This window comes from Bos javanicus, chromosome 19 (assembly GCF_032452875.1).
Source record: "Bos javanicus breed banteng chromosome 19, ARS-OSU_banteng_1.0, whole genome shotgun sequence".
Taxonomy (NCBI): Eukaryota; Metazoa; Chordata; class Mammalia; order Artiodactyla; family Bovidae; genus Bos; species Bos javanicus.
The window spans coordinates 31,519,512-31,536,596 of NC_083886.1; the positions used below are offsets into that span (position 1 = coordinate 31,519,512).

General features: G+C 47.2%; 1 protein-coding gene across 2 annotated transcripts in view; it reads left to right on the plus strand.

Annotated features, from left to right (window-relative positions):
- SHISA6 (shisa family member 6) overlaps window positions 1-17,085 on the plus strand; it is a 262,179-nt gene that overhangs the window by 17,587 nt on the left and 227,507 nt on the right. For both annotated transcript variants that reach the window (XM_061391095.1, XM_061391096.1), the window contains exon 2: window positions 6,590-6,750. In XM_061391095.1, coding sequence (XP_061247079.1) covers window positions 6,590-6,750 — 161 coding nt within the window. The remainder of the gene's footprint in view (window positions 1-6,589; window positions 6,751-17,085) is intronic.

Below are 17,085 nucleotides of genomic sequence, written 5' to 3' on the forward strand. Positions count from 1 at the left end.
GATCACACATCAAAGAGTTTAGCACTATGTCTGGCACATAGTAATTGCTCAGTAAATTAAAGCCTTTAATTTCCCAAGCTGGCGGGACTATGAAGCAGAGTTATAACCAAGGTTTTCTTTACTTTTCTAATGTTAGGAAATCATTTGCCATTTTGAGACAGATTTCATGTCTTGAATGCAAGTAGCACATACCAGAATGTTGACTGGGCTTGGTCCCTACAGGGGTTGTGATAACTCAATACTTAGGAAAATGCAAACTCACTTTCCTTCCTTGAGACCACTGACAACATTAACCAAGGTGTTAAGCGAATGAATAATTGGTCTTGACCTGAACCACTCATAGACTAATTGTTTCTCCACGCCCAAATATTAACTGGCATTTGCTAAATTAGCAGACTCAGCTAGAAAGACTGGGAGAACTCATTCAAGCTGACAATTCCTGGGAAAGTGAGCAGAAGGACATCAGGACTCCAGCAAAGAAGCCCTGAGTTGAAATTTCAGTTCCATCAATGTTTCGGTCCTAGAATTAGCCTGAGCCTCAGTTTCGTGTTTAAAATTGGGGTAACTGTAGCTGTGAAGGTTCCAGGTTTGGTAGAGGCACCATGCTGGATGAGGCAGGTGAGGCCCTTAGAACCCATTCAGTGTTCTCCACGTGTAAGATGCAACTCAGTTCAGCAGATGGTTAACACACAAACAATGAGTCCTGAAGAACATGAACATTTCCTGGCTTGAGTGATCAGAATGACTGTTTTCCCTGCTCAGATTTGCTGCCCAATTAATTAACTCTCCCCTGCTTGCCACACATTCACAGACGCCAAGGAATCCATGTGCGGCGAACCAAAACAATTAGGTAGATAATTCAGGCAAAAAGCATCGCTTTGTTTCCTGTATCCAGATACTGCAGTGAAGTGGCTCTGGGGGAGGGGGAGGTTGGGGAGTTGGGATGAGCAGGACAGAGAACCAGATTCTTCAAGTTCTTAAATTAGAACCTCTGTAGTCGGCATGGGGGGCGGGGGGTGGGGCCGCCCTTGGCTGGGAACCGGCTTCAGTCCTCACTGGCCAGTCTCTCTCTCCCCCCTAGATTCTCTTTCCCCGGGAAGGTCTCTCTCTGATCCCTTCTCCCCATCTCTTGCCTTCTGGATCTCTTTCTTTCTCTGAGTTTCTCTTTGACTCTGTGTCCCATTTTCTCTCTGGCTCTGTCTGCCTGCCTGTTTCTGACCCTTTGATTCCGTTCCCTGCCCCGCTCCCTGTCTCACTGTCTCTGTTTACTCCCTCATCTCTGAATCTTGCCCTCTGCCTCTCTCTGGCTCTGAGGCTCTGACTCTCTTCCCATCTATTTGGCTCCTTTCTGTCCATCTCTCCCCGACCCCCACTTCCCTTCCCTCTCTGTCTCTACCTCTGTCCCTCTGTTGCTCCCTTGCTCTCTCTCTCTCACTGTCTGACCTTCTCTCTCCCCTTCTTCTGAGTCTCTGCCCCTTCCTCCGATCCCTGAAAGAAACGGCCGCTCTATCGCAAAATCCCCTTCATTCTTCCTCAGTGACCAATTTTCTTTCCTACAGTGAGAAAGTAGCTCAGGCCTTAACCCATTTCCTCCGGCGTATCCAAATTAATTAGGTGAGGCTGGGATCGCACATTTCAGAATTAGAGTAATATTTATTGAGCACCCTGGAGAGAAGGAGATGGAAAGTGGAGAGGAACAGGAGTGAGGAGGGAGGTCACTGATCTGAGGAGCTGAGACAAGGGGGTGTGAGGTGGTGGATGGGGGCCCAGCACCATCCAGGAACAAGGACCACCTTTCTGACTGCCCGAGGACGCAGGGCAGGGGGGAACCCTAGTGGGGGCGGTGCTCAGGAGGCAGAGAAGCCTGCTGTGGGTGTGGCCTCCTCGGAACCACACAGGGCTGGGTCCCTGCAGCCTAGCTAGCCTGTCTGTTCCGCACACGTCCTTCTCCTTCGACTGGGCAGCCCAACGCAGCCCTGCCAACAGGCCACCTGGAGAGGGTATCACGCAAGTCATTACCTTCAGGAGGAGACAGCTTGGCTGTAACCCAGTTAGAACTCCTCCAGCAGCAAGCAGGGATGCTCTGGGGCGCCTGATGTTCTCCAGAGAGGCGTCTTGCCCTTCACTTCTCAGCCCTCAGCATCGGCATGGCTTCTCAGGATTGAGTACCAAGAGCCACCCCTTACCCACCCCCAACCAATCGCAAGAGTCCTGATTGCAGGTTGAACATCTCTTCTTGGCCAGGTCCTCCTTGGCCAATAAGCCTGGAGTGAATCTGCTGTGGGTTTGCCATTTACACTGTCCATATGGACTGAAAGGATGCTGGGTTGAAAGCCCTACAAAGGCTGGGACGGAGATACTCTTCGCTCCTTTCTGTCTTTGAGTAATGGCCGAGCAATGTGCCAAGACCCAGAGATACACTGAACGGGTCAGACACACAAGATCCCCTGAATTTCAAGATGTTCGTCTCAGTGTTGCCAGCCCTGCTTGTCCCAGAGCCCAGTCCAGTGTCCCATCTTGGTAGATATTGCAGGAACTAGATTGCATTGAGCGTTAATCAAAGACCTACTTCACATAGTGCTATGTACATGTGGCTCAGAGTTTCTCAACCTCGCCAGCACTTTGGGTGGGATAATTCTTTGTGGGGGTGGGGGGGGAGGCTGTCTTATGCAGTGTGGGATGTTTAGCAACATCCTCAGCTTCCGCCCACCAGTTGCCAATCGACTTCCCTCCCCAGTTGTATGACAACCAAAAAATGTCACCAGACATTGCCACATGTCCCCTAAGGGACAAAATCACTGTCATTCACGTAGATTTAGTCTTGACTTTCCGAAAACATGGACTTAACCACTTGACTCTGTTTTTTCTTCATAGATTTCCTTCATAGATAAGAACTTGAGAGGCAAGATAAACACAGAAAAAGAATGTAAACTTTTTTTTTTTGGTAATAGTCGCTTTATTGAGATGAAATTCACCTACTATAAAATTCATCCTGAAATTTAGAAGTGTCCAGTTCAGTGATTTTTGTACATTTTCAGAGTTCTCCAACTATCACCACTGTCTGGTTTTAGAATATTTTCATCATCCCCCAAAGAAAACCTGTACCTATTGATAGTCATTCTCCATTAACCCCTCCATTAGCTCCTAGTAGGGCTTCCCTCGGAGAAGGCAATGGCACCCCACTCCAGTACTCTTGCCTAGAGAATCCCATGGACGGAGGAGCCTGGTGGGCTGCAGTCCATGGGGTCACTAAGAGTCGGACACGACTGAGCGACTTCACTTTCACTTTTCACTTTCATGCATTGGAGAAGGAAATGGCAACCCACTCCAGTGTTCTTGCCTGGAGAATCCCAGGGATGGGGGAGCTTGGTGGGCTGCCGTCTATGAGGCCGCACAGAGTCGGACACGACTGAAGCGACTGAGCAGCAGCAGCAGCAGCAGCAGGGCTCCCCTGGTGGCCAAGAGGTAATGAATCCACCTGCCAGTGCAGGAGACACCGGTTTGATCCCTGGTCGAGAAGATCCCTTGGAGAAGGAAATGGCAACCCACTCCAGTATTCTTGCCTGGGAAGTCACGTGGACAGAGGAGCCTGGCAGGCTACAGTCCATGGGGTCACAAAGAGTTGGACACAAGTGAGCAGCTAAACAGCAGTGACAGGCCCTGGTAACCACCAGTCTATTTTCTACCTCTATCGATCTGCCGAATCTGGGTATTTTATATGCATAGAATCATAACCTGTGGTCTTTTGTGACTGGCTTCTTTCAGGTAGCATGTTGTTTTCAAGGTCATTCATGTTGTAGCATATATCAAAGCATCGTGCTTTTTTAAGGCTGAATAATAGTACTTTGTGTGACTACACAATATTTTATTAATCCATTCATCAGTTGATGGGCATTTCGGTTATTTCCACCTTTTGGCTATTGTTAATGTCGCTGCTATGAACTTTCATATACAAAGTTTGTGTAGGCATATGTTTTCATTTCTGTTGGGCACATACCTAGGAGTATTCTAATTGCTGGGCCATATGGCAACTCTATGTTTAATATTTCGAGGAGCTGCCAAACTGTTTACCAAAGGGCCTGCACCGTTTTGCATTCCCACCGGTAGTGAGTGAAAGCTCCAACTTCTCCACCTCCGTGCCAACATTTGGACTTGTCTTTTGGTCAAAGCTATCCTGGTGGGTGTGAACATATATCACACCATGTTTTTGATTTGTGCTTTCCTGTTGACTAGTGATGTTGAGCTACTTTTCATGTGTACCTTCTTTGGAGCAAAGTCTAATTCTATCTCGTCCATTTTTAAATTGTGGTGTATGTTTTTTATTGCTGAATTATAAGAGTTCTTTAAATGTTCTGAATGCAAATCTCTTAGCAGAAACATGATTTGCGAGTATTTTCTCCCATTCTCTGGGTTGGCTTTCATTTTCTTGGTGCTATTTTCTGATGTAGAAATGTTTTTAGTTTTGATGAAGTCGAGTCTGCAAATTTTTTCTTTGTTCCTCCTGCTTGGGTGTCATATCTAAGAAACCTTTGCCACATCCGAGGTTACAGAGACTAACTTCTCAATTTTCTTCTGAGAGAATATAGTTTTAGCTCTAATATTTGGGTTTATGATCCATTTTTAATCAATTGCTACATATGGTATGAGGTGAGGGTGCAGTTTTATTCTCTGCGTGTGGATGTCCATTTGTTGAAGAAACTTCTTTTCCAGTGATGATGGAATCCTTGTCGAAAATCAGTTGAACATAGATGTATAGGTTTATTTCTGGACTCTTGAATTTGATTCCATTGGTCTGTACTTCTGTTGTTTAACTGTTGACTCGCTACTTCCTTACCATGGAAAAATGGTAGGAAAGTGTCTTTCATAAATAGGGTAAAGGAATCTAGGTAATTTGTGTGGATATGTGGTTAAAAATATATATATATATATAAAATATTGATCACATTTTGGGATTAAAAGGGATCTTCGAGGTCATTTTAGTTTAAACCATTTGTTTTGCTGCTGGGGAATAAAAAGGTTAAATTTCAGTTTCAGAGGCTAACAAATCTGTCTGAACATTCACAGCTCATCAGCGGCAGAGCTGGTACTAGAACCCAAATCTCTCGATTTTGTAGGGCAGTGTTTTTTTCTTATTCCTAGGCCTCAGGTCTGCCCGAAGTTCTTTTACCAGACTAGTGAGGTTCTGTCTTCGCCTCTCTCACTTCTTGGTCCACAGAAGTGAATGAGGTGGTGACGTGTGTGTGCTTTTCCTCCTAGAGCCTGAGAAAAAAAAAAGCAAGCCAGCACGGGGAAAGCATTTGGAAAATCTGAAATTGCTGTATAAATGCCACTAAATGATAAGATTGCCAGCTTGCTGCTTCTCTCCTAGGAAGGTTCAGCGTGTCAGAGGCAGAATAATGAAAGGGAACAATTCACTCTCAGACTCCTTTTTAAACTGCTGTGGTTGTCACTTTTCAAGGAAGGGGGCAGAGTGCGGGGAGCTAGAAGGAAGCCTTGGGGTGGGCTGGGTGTGGCCAGATCTCAGGTGGGCTGGACTGGCTGGGAGAGGACTGGAAGCACACTGCCTCACCCATGCCTGAGGGACAGCCCAGGTACACGGAAGAGTCCTTGCCTCGCTCATGCAAAGAACTGGGCACCTGACCCTGAAATGACCATGTCCAATGGTGGTCCCTTGGGTCTCCTCAGAACATCCTGTGTGTCCCTGTTTGCTACCAACAGTAGCATCACCTGTGATATTAACCTGCAGAAGGAGTCTTGTTCCAAACCAGGTGTGGGAGAGATTTCCCCTAAATGCTGAGCCCCTAGACGGTAGGAACAGTGTTCTCTTTACCCCAGTCTCTGCCGTGACTGAGGCATGCTGAGTCCTTAATTAATGCACATTTGGTGTTGAGTGAATGAAACCTGCTCTTGTGGTACTGGGGCCCTTGCAGAGAGCATGGACCTCTCCAGCTACAGCAGCATCTCTGTACATGTCTCTTTCCTCTCGTGTATTTTTCTCTCTCTATGTTTATGATTGCTCCATCCTCTAAACTCCAGCTGCATTCAGTGCCTGCACCGTCCTTGTATTCTGGTATTTATCATTTTGTCTGTACATCCTGCCTTTGCAGCTAAAGCACCCCTTTATTTGACCATGGGAGCTGTGTTTTGTACTTATTTGGGCCACCTGTATAGATACACTCTCCTTGGTGTGTGTCTTTCGATGGGGAGGTTGATCCCCCTGATATTAATTACTTGCCACTGAACTGGGGGCCAACAGTGACCACTTTTCACTGCAGTGACATTCCTCACGGCACCTCCTGTAGTATCTGCCTGGCATAGGGGCCTACTTGGGGAGCCTGCATTTTGAAAGGGCTCAGAGTTCATTGGTATGAAATGAATCGCAGAAAGAAACCACAACCACAATCTTTTAATACCTGTCCTGCCAGGCATGGCAGCCTCTCCTCTATATCCCCACTGGGCCCAACACCAGATGATGCTGTGGCTGTAACTGAATACTGGGTCTCCATCCATCAAAGGGCCAGTGAAAGTCGCCCAGCCAGCTTGCTCACTGGTTTGGTGAATCTCACTGTGTGATCTCTTTCTCTTTCAGGGCTCTGGCTGACATCCTAAGACAACAGGGACCAATCCCCATAGCACACTGTGAAAGAGAAACTATCTCGGCCATCGATAGCTCTCCCAAAGAGAACACGCCGGTCCGATCGTCCTCCAAAAACCACTATACCCCCGTGCGCACGGCCAAGCAGACTCCAGGTAAGTGAGTGCTGATCACTTTGCGTCTCTGCTGAGGCTGGTGAGAGGGTTCTGTGGTGTTTCTGCTTCAGCCAGGCAGGTCGTGGAGCCCTGATGTGGTGGGCTTGTGGAAGAGTCTGGGGACTGTCCCCCCTGGGGAGAGAGTGGTATGGGAGACTGCCGCCAGTGAGTGTCTTGGCTGGAGGAGAGCTGATTGTTTAGGGCCTCTGGGATCTTGTGTCTGCGTAATTCTCTTCCCTGAAAGGAACTTGCGGCAGCCTTGGGGGTAAGGTATAGTCACTGTCTTGCCCACGTGGTGGGAAGGCAGATATTTGACAAGAAGTGGCTGCAATCAGAGACTGCTCAACTGTTGGAATCTCAAAAAGCATTTCCTGTGGGTAGGGATTACGTCTGTGTTTAGGATAACCCTTTCCTGTGCTCTGTGGATTCTCTGGATATATGAGTTGCTGTGTAATAGCAACATGCTGGTGTTCTTCTACTTGGTCCTCACTGTAACCCATATGGAACAATAAACAAAACAAGGGAATAACAATGAATAATATAACCTCACATGTATGGGAATCTTGCTGTGTGCCACGTGTTATGCTGATCATTTTACATGTATTGTCTTACTTATTTTTCGCAGCAGCCTTTGAAGTGCTTGTACTATCCCCTTTTTATATATGGAACAGAAAGGCTCAATAATTTTTCCAAGGACATATGGTCAGTATGAAAGCAAGCCTGGATTCAAACTGAGGCATGTAGGTAACAACAGTCAGGTCTAGAAAACCCTAGTATCCTAATCCAGGTTGGGACATTACTTTCTCAGAGTTTCTGAGAGGACTGTCTCCTTACAAGAGCAGCTGGGAAGGTCATCTCTCATTGTGAGCTTTACCAGACAGCCTACTACTGTCCCCAGCCTCAGACATGGCTTCTGTGTTGATACTTGGATCTGAAATCGTGAGATCTCAGATCTAACCCTATAGCTCCTCAGAGGCTGTAGGGTCTGAACTAAACCTGCAATAAAGATATGCAGTCACTAGGGGGCAATAGGTCTGTTGTGAATTCAAACTGTAGCAGACATGCTATTGAGACCAAATTTATTAAATCAGAAATCACATACTTGCCTTTGAGGTATCAGAGTTAAGTCTTTTGAGAGTCTGATAAAAATCAAGGACATTCACCTCCCCCAATGTACACATATGAATATATATTTGATCCAACATGTTGTGTAGGGTTTACGAGGTTCTTCCAAAGTTAAAAGTCTCTGATTTAAAATTAAAGGTGAGAAATCCACCCTTGCAAAAATTCTAAGATGCATTTTTAGCCTGAATATCATAAATGTTTAAAATGTAAGTAATAGAAGGAACTGGCAAAAACCTCGAGACCAGTGATTATCTCCCTTGCTGCATATTAGAATCACCTGGGGAAGCTCTTAAAAATGCTGATGATGCTGGTGTCTGGGTCCCACCAATTAACCAGAGTTTCTGGGGATGCTGCTGGCAGCAGCATTTTAAAAAATCACTCGAAAGTGATTCTAACACACAGACAGAATAAAGAACAACTTGTCCAGATGGATTCCTTTATTTTATGAATGAAGACACTGAAAGGCTGTGCCAGTCGTTCTCAAATTTGACTGCACGTTGGAATCACCTTGGGAGCTTTAAAAATTAAGAGTACCTAGGCCTCACCCCCAGAGATTATAATTTAATTCATGTGGGGGTGTGGCCTGAGCAGGAGGTGGGGGGCATGTTTCTTTCTAATAGGTTGTCATCGTTCAGTCGTGTCCAACTCTTTGCGACCCTGTGGACTGCATCACCCAGGCTTCGCTGTCCTTTACTATCTCCCGGAGTTTGCTCAAATTCATGTCTTTTGAGTCAATGATGCCATCCAACCATCTCTTCTCTGTCCCTGCACTTCTACCTTCAATCTTTCCCAGCGTCAGGGTCTTTTCCAGTGAGTTGGCTCAGCTGGCTAAAGTATTGGAGCTTCAGCTTCAGCATCAGTCCTTCCAATGAATATTCAGGGTTGATTTCCTTTAGGATTGACTGGTTTGGCCTCTTTGCAGTCCAAGGGACTCTCAAGAGTCTTCTCCAGCACCACAGGTGATTTTAATATGGAGCAAAGTTTGGGGAATCACTGAGCTGTGAAAATTGCAGAAAGGTGCCATTCTAACTTATTGTTGATTGTCTAATTTAAACTTGGTATTGTGACCGTCTGCAAGGGGGCCTTTCTGTTTCTCCAAAGACTCATGGTTTGAAGTCAGGCTCTTCCAGAATCTTGTCTATGATTTTGGAACTTCAGGTCACTCTGGTACCCAAAGCATTCCTGGAAGTTTATCTTCATCCCTCTCTGTTCCGCTTTTCTCTGTCTCATTCACAAACCAGATAGTTCCCAGTCACTGAGTCTAGACTAAGTGGACAGTCTTGATTTGCCCTTAAATGCCTTTCACTGGTCGTGAAGATCTGTTATTTCTGCTGGTTTCTGTACATATCCTTTCCTCTGTTGATCTGAGAAGAGAAGCTTATAGTCAAATGATTCACTTCTTTGTTTTGAGAAATCCCTCCCTGTATTTCTCAGTTTGGAACTCTTCACTTGGCTTTTAGAGATGGGAATTGTTCCCTGGCCCAGAATGCATTCTCAATGGTGATACTTAGATTTAAAAGCAATTTCATAACCATCTGCAATGTCTACAACTTCTAATGGATGCAACTGCTTTTCTGAGTAGCTGATCCTTTGCCACAGAAGACTGCGTTTTGAGCAGAAGTTTAAATAGAACTTTGTGTACGTGTTCAAAGTGGAGACTTGTTGTGGTTTCACCACTGGTCAAATCAACAGATCACTGATCAGAGGAGTATTGTGGCAAGAGTCTTGTTGGGGGATCTTGAGAAAGACATCCAGAAATCTCAGGAGGCATCATAGCCTATGAGTCTGGATCAGCCACATCAGCATCACTTGAGAGTTTTTGAGAAATGCAGAATCTTAGACTCCCATATCACCTGCTTGAGGAGAATTTGCATTTTCATGAGCTCACATAGCAAGTAACATTTAAAAAGCCCTGATATAACATGGGCTGTGACATGAATGCCTCTCAGTATTTTTTCCTTTTCTTCCCCTTTCACATGCTGCATATGTGACTTTGGCAAGTTTCTTTGCCTTTCTAAGTTTCTTCATCTGCCTTGAGGCTCTGTTAGCCTCAAGTACCGCTGTGTCAGCTCAGTCGTGTCTGACTCTTTGTGACCCCATGGACTGCAGCATGCCAGGATTCTCTGTCCATCACCAACTCCTGGAGTTGACTCAAACTCATGTCCATTGAGTTGGTGATGCCACCCAACCATCTCATCTTCTGTCATCCCCTTCTCCTCTCACCTTCAATCTTTCCCAGAATCAGGGTCTTTTCAAAAGAGTCAGGTCTTCGCATCAGGTGGCTGAAGTGTTGGAGTTTCAGCTTCAACATCAGTCCTTCCAATAAACATTCAGGACTGATTTCCTTTAGGATGGACTGGTTGGATCTCCTTGCAGTCCAAGGGACTCTCAAGAGTCTTCTCCAACACCACAGTTCAAAAGCATCAATTCTACGTTGCTCAGCTTTCTTTATAGTCCAGCGCTCACATCTGTACATGACCACTGGAAAAACCATAGCCTTGACTAGACGGGCCTTTGTTGGCAAAGTAATGTCTCTGCTTTTTAATATGCAATCTAGGTTGGTCATAACTTTTCTTCCAAGGAGTAAGCGTCTTTTAATTTCATGGCTGCAGTCACCATCTCCAATGATTTTGGAGCCCCCCAAAATAAAGTCTGTCACTGTTTCCACTGTTTCCCCATCTATTTGCCATGAAGTGATGGGACCGGATGCCATGATCTTAGTTTTCTGAATGTGTAGAGTTGTTCAGTGAGTTAAACTGAAGAGATCACTTAAAATAGATCCTGAACATAGCAAACCTCTATATCAGCCATAGTGGGGCTATGGAAGTATATTCACAACTCAAGGCAAATAAATCAAATTAATGAGAGAAATATAGGCATTGGTGTCCTTAGACCAGGAAGGATCCATGGGGTTTTATCCAGGATGAAAGCCCCTGGCCTTAAGCCTTCTGTGCTTGCCCCTGCCTGTAGCACATCCTCTGAGGATGAAGGGGCTTTGGAGGGCTCTTGAATGTCGAAAGCACAGGCTTGTTTGGTTTAGGGAGTGGAATGAGGGTCCTGCCTTAATAATAGTAAAAGCAATGATACCACGAATATGGAGTACCCACTCTTTCTGGCTAGTCTGTTAGTTACTTTATTTACAATGCAAAGGGGATCCTGCAACAATTTCATAGCTATAACATCTCTTATTTCCATATTGGCAGAAAATTCCTCTTTCCTTCCATAAGAGCTCTTTATCCTAACTCTTCTAGAAATCCCTCTCCAGTTTTAAAGGGAGCTTTAATATTGGACAGTTACTTTGGACACGGAAAATCAGTGAAGCCCATTTCCATCTCCCACTTCTCAAGTCTGGCTGCTTCTAGACTCTCACTACTCCAGGTGTGGTCTATGGACCAGTAGTGACTGCATCCCATGAGAGCTTGTTAGAAGTGCAGACTCTTGGGCCCTTCCCCTGACCTCAGTCAGTTCAGTTCAGTCACTCAGTCGTGTCCGACTCTTTGTGACCCCATGAATTGCAGCACACCAGGCTTCCTGGTCCATCACCAACTCCCAGAGTTCACTCAAACTCATGTCCATTGAGTCGGTGATACCATCCAGCCATCTCATCCTCTGTCATCCCCTTCTCCTCCTGCCCCCAATCCCTCCCAGCATCAGAGTCTTTTCCAATGAGTCAACTCTTCGCATCAGGTGGCCAAAGTATTGGAGTTTCAGCTTTAGCATCAGTCCTTCCAAAGAACACCCAGGACTGATTTCCTTTAGGATGGACTGGTTGGATCTTCTTGCAGTCCAAGGGACTCTCAACTAACCCTGACCTAGTGATTCAGAATCTGCATTTTAACAAGATCTTTAGGCAATTTGTGCACATATTAAAGTTGGAGAAGATGCCATTAGCACCACAAGCCTCAGCCCTGATGACATACTGGAATGATGTAAGCAATTCTGATAACACTAATGCCTGGCCCTTACCTCCCAGGATTCTGACTGAATTGGTCTGGGATAGAACCCGGATGTTAGTATTTTTCAAAAACTTCCCACACAATTCCATTGTTTAACAAACTAAGAACCAGAGCTAAAGGAAGATTGTCAAATAAGAAAAATGTCCTCAAGGACTGCAGAGTCTGAATTCACATCAAGACTCACAAAGATGGAGCTTGGCTGGTCCTTCTTAGTTAGCTGCAGGGGTAAGTCTTCTCCATGGCAGGTGAGCTGAAGGAGCAGGGGATTTGGGCTCATCTGAGAGAGGGAGAGGTCAGTCTATAGCTATGAGTGGAGTCCCCTGGGCAGAAGTAGATGTGAGTAAAAATACAGCAGGCTCCCCATCCACAGATTCAACCAAGCTCAGATCTTGTTCTGTGTTTACCATCCATGGTTGGCTGAATCCTTGGATGTGGAAGCTGCAGGTGCAGAGGGTTGACTTTGGGACTCAAGTATCCATGGAATTTGGCTTCCCTTGCAGTTCCTGGAACCATCCCTTGGATACCAGGGGCTGACTGCATCAGAGCTGATTGGCAGACCAATAAGAGCTGGGCATCATGATATGTACTGTGTCTGGAACTGCAGGTCCCTGAACCCAGGATCTCAGAGGCTTGCAGTGGGCTTGCGTGACCTTCAGGAATGGGGAGGAGTGGGGACCTTGCGTGTTCACCTGGTCTGATTCACTCCTAAAGAACCTGTCTTGGGACAACGTGGGGAGAGGAGGGGTACCCATCCCTCGGATATCATGTGTTGGGGTTCCAAAGTCTTGATAACCAACTTACCATCATCAAGAGTGGCGTCTGCTGGAGGGAATCCAGCTCCACACCACTGAGAGTTGTGTACGTGAGTCATCAGTCCTCTGCCTCCTGTCAAAGCCACCTGCATTAATGGCAGACCAAGGGAGCCAAAGGGCATGCCTCCAAGCTTCGTGGAGACCAAGAATGGGGCTGGACAGTTGACAGAGGGGCTCTTAGTTACAGCGCTGCATGACCCGGCCCCTCAGTGCTTCCTTGAGCTCAGACTCTATTACCTTCTGCCTTTCTCTCTGGGATCCAGACACCTGACCCTCCTTACTCAGCATGTTCTTGCCTTGAGGTATTTCCCCTTCTCTTTGGTGGCAGGAAACTGTCCAGCATCAGATATTTGTGCTGTGAAAGTTCATGCTCACAAGAGGCTGACGACCTTTCCTAATCTCATCTGCACCTGTCCCCTGCTTCATTTTCTTCTGGGCACCTACACCAGCTAACGCCGTAGATTGAGAAGATCACTAGTTTATTGTCTCTGTCCCTATCAGAATGTAAGCTCCATGTAGGCAAGGGTTTGGCTTATTCTCTGTGGCATCTTAGATCCAAGAGCATTCCCTGGCAGCTCACTGTAACAGCTCAGTGAGTATTTGCAGGGAGTGTCAAGATGGCCCTTCACTTGGAAAGATGGAGGAGCCAGACCGCAGGCGTTAGTGACCTGCCTGAATGCTGCAGAGCTCTCATCAAGGTTGCGTGACCCTCTGCTGCCCTGTCTGCACAATTAGCATAGAGTTGGCCACACTGACAGCCCAGTGGGCTGGTTATATGGTGGGGAGCTGAGCTAGGAGGTGCCAGTTTCCAGTGCCCAGGCTTCACCCCACAGCCTTTCTCCTCCCATCCTGGGGCTGACCCAGGACTCCAGGTTCAGTGTGACCAGAGGGTAGGAGCTTTGCTTGCTTCCCTCTGTAGAATGGGTTAATAGTAGTGCTTCCCTCCTAGGGCTGCTGTGGGGAGTAAAGGAGTGTTGATACAATCAGAGCAGCATCTGACAGAGAGAAACACTGTTTCAGGCCTGCACCTCTTCCTCTGGTGGTCACCAGGCCACCTGTGGCTGTTTGTGGAACGCTTTTAATATGTTTCAGAGCCTGACAAGATTTCCAAGAGTAGGTCTGAAAAAAGAAAGAATGTTAAAATAGCTCCATAATTTTTTATATTGATTACATTTGAAATGATAATATTTTGGATATATCAGGTTAAATAGAATCTATTATTAAAATTAATTTCATCTATTTCTTTTCATTTTTTAACATGATGACTAAGAAATGTGGACTTACCTATGTGGATCATATCTATGATTTGCATCTCATTGACACTGGACAAGGCTGCTTTAAACATTAGTGGTGTGGGGGCCATCCCTGATGGTCCGGTGGTTAAGACTCTGTGCTTCCAATGCAGGGGGCGTGGGTTGGATCCCTGGTCAGGGAAATAAGATCCCGTATGCCGCATGGCCAAAGATTAAATAAATAAAGTTTTACAAATGTTAGTGGTGTGGAGCATCTCCTTGAGTTCAAGTTTCGGTCTTGAACAAAAAATCCTCTCCATTTGGAGAGCTTACACTGTAATGGAGGAGATGTAAACAGGTAAATAATTTCAACGAATGCTAAATGCTCCGGGCATAGGCAGGCAGGTGATGTGTTAGAGGAAGGCTGGGGAAAGGGAGGCCTGTTTCTAAAAAATTTATTTTTCTTGAAATATACTTGATTTAAAATGTTATGTTAACTTCTGCGGTATAGCAAAGTGACTTAGTTATACCTGTGTACATTCTTTTCCATATTCTTTTACATTATGGTTTATCACAGGATATTGAATAGAGTCCCCTGTGCTATACGGTAGGACCTTGTTGTTTATCCATCCTACATATAATAGTTTGTATCTGCTCATCCCAAACTCCCAGTCCATCCCTCCCCACCCCCTTCCCCTTGGCACTTGTGATCATGTGGTCCTAGGAGGTGGCATTTGAGCTGGCACCTGACTGACAGGGAGGAGCCAGCCATGGGGACATGCAGAGGAAGAACATTCTAGGCAGACGGACCAGCAAGTCCAAAGGCCTTGAGGCTGGAGCACGCCTGGCTGTTCACGGAACAGAAAGCAGGCACAGGTGTTGAGTGTGGTCAGTGATGGAGTGGCAGGTGCGTGATGAGAATGGAGGGGTAGACGTGGGCCAGTCACGCTTGGTCTTGGAGACCATGGTAGGGAGTGTGGATGCGATTTAACTATGCTGGTCTGATGTCTGGTATAGTAAGATAGCCTTGGTTGCCAAGTAGTGGACGGGGACTCTGTTGAAAACCAGGATAACCTGTTTTTGTTGTAGTTTACTAGCTAAGTCGGAGAAGGTAATGGCACCCCACTCCAGTACTCTTGCCTGGAAAATGCCATGGATGGAGGAGCCTGGTAGGCTGCAGTCCATGGGGTTGCTAAGAGTCGGACACTACTGAGTGACTTCCCTTTCACTTTTCACTTTCATGCACTGGAGAAGGAAATGACAACCGAGTCCAGTGTTCTTGCCTGGAGAATCCCAGGGACGGGGGAGCCTGATGGGCTGCCATCTGTGGGGTTGCACAGAGTCGGACACGACTGAAACAACTTCGCAGCAGCAGCAGCAGCAACAGCAGCAGTAGCTAAGTCGTGTTTGACTCTTTGCAACCCCATGGACATAGTACCTTAGACAGCTCGGTCATCCTGACACATAGGATAACCAGTTAGCATTTCTAATAGAAAGATGGGCTAATGGGAGAGCTTTCTCTGGCTACTTCTCCCGCATGAAGACGCCATCCCTGTAAAGAAGGCAGGATAATGCAGTGACAGAACCGGACAAGCCAAGACCCAGATCCTGCCTGAACTTGGACCAGCTGATAGACCTTAGTTCAGGGCTGTTCAGCAGGGCTTGGCAGACTTTTTCTGAAAAGGTCCAGGTTGTAAATGTTTCAGACTCTACGGCCGTAAGGTCTCTGTCGTAGCTACTCAGCTGGACCACAGAGATACGTAAAAGAGTGAGCACCGCTGTGTTCCCATGAAACGCTGTTTATAACAGTAATAGATGGGCTGAGCCCATGGCTGTTGTTTGTCGACCCCTGTTCTTAATTTCTCTCTGAAAGCCCCAGGCACCTTCCAGGCAACCTTTGCTTTCGTGTGACATGTGAGTGGGGGGACACATCCCTCACCAGGATGCTGTGAGCAAGTCAGAGGCCAGCACAGAGTCGTGAGCCCAGGAGTGGCTGGTAAACGTCAAGCCCCACTCCCCCGCCTCCCTTTCCTGCAACTCTGGTCAGAGTGTTGCTGGATCTTGGCTTTACAGCAGATAGAATGGGGCCTAACGAGAGCTAAGGAATTACCATGCCCCACTAGAGTCCAGGGTCCCCAAGGTGGTTCAGTGGTAAAGAACTCACCTGCCAATGCAGGAGACACAGGAGAGGTGGGTTCAATTCCTGGGTTGGGAAGATGCCCTGAAGTAGTAAATGGCAACTGACTCTAGTACTCTTGCCTGGGAAATCCCATGGATAGAGGAGCCTGGAGAGCTACAGTCCATGGGGTCACCAAGAGTCGGACACGACTGGACGTCTGAGCATAGGAGGAGGAGACGCAGAGACCAGGGTCCCCAGCCTGACCTTCTTGGTGGTTATATTCACCACCCGGGTGATGGTGTAGAAAGCGTGCTGACTAAAGTCATGCAGCACCAGGAGGGTGCCCAGCACCCCCATGATGGCAGACTCAGGGTTCCGAATGTCTCCGTGGGTGTGGACACCCGCAGGTTATGTCTACTGCCGGGAGCGCCTCCTTCCATTGTGTCTCAGATCCCGTTTACTTCTGGTCCTCAGATGCCCTGCTCCCAGGATCCACATCCCCGCCCCAATCTCTCGCAGCTCGGTTCCTTTAGGTGTCAATGTGCTTCCCCCACCTTAAGGCAGGAGGGGAGCCCTTTCTCCATTTCACCACTGCTCCCCACCCCCTGGCTGCCTGCTTCTCTCCTTGACAGCCAAGCAGAACGGTCGTCTACACCTGCTGCCTCTGCTCCCGGCTTGCTGACTTCTGTCCTCGTCCCTGCGCCTCGGTGGCTGTGGGGTCCCAGGAGCAGGCTCCGCTGGGCTCTGTGGCTGGAATGGGCCTCCCACCCCTCCTTCCACCAAAACCAAGGCTCTGGCCTCCTGGACCTGCTGGGTTTTTGGGCAGCAAGTCCTCCCTGGCTTCACAGGCTCCCACGATGCTCTGCTCTTCCCTCTGGAACATTCTTTATATCCACTCTTTCTCAGCCTCCCTGTTCTTCCCGATCTCGGCTCCCCTCTTGCTGTCCTGACTCCTGGATGGGTCAGCCCCTCCCCAGGGCGCCTGGCACTGCGGAGTCGGGGGCGTGGGTGTAGGGAATGAGTATCAGCTTGGACCTCTATCCTATGACATCTCCCTAAGACATGACCGCTGTCAGCCCAGCTCAGGGCCG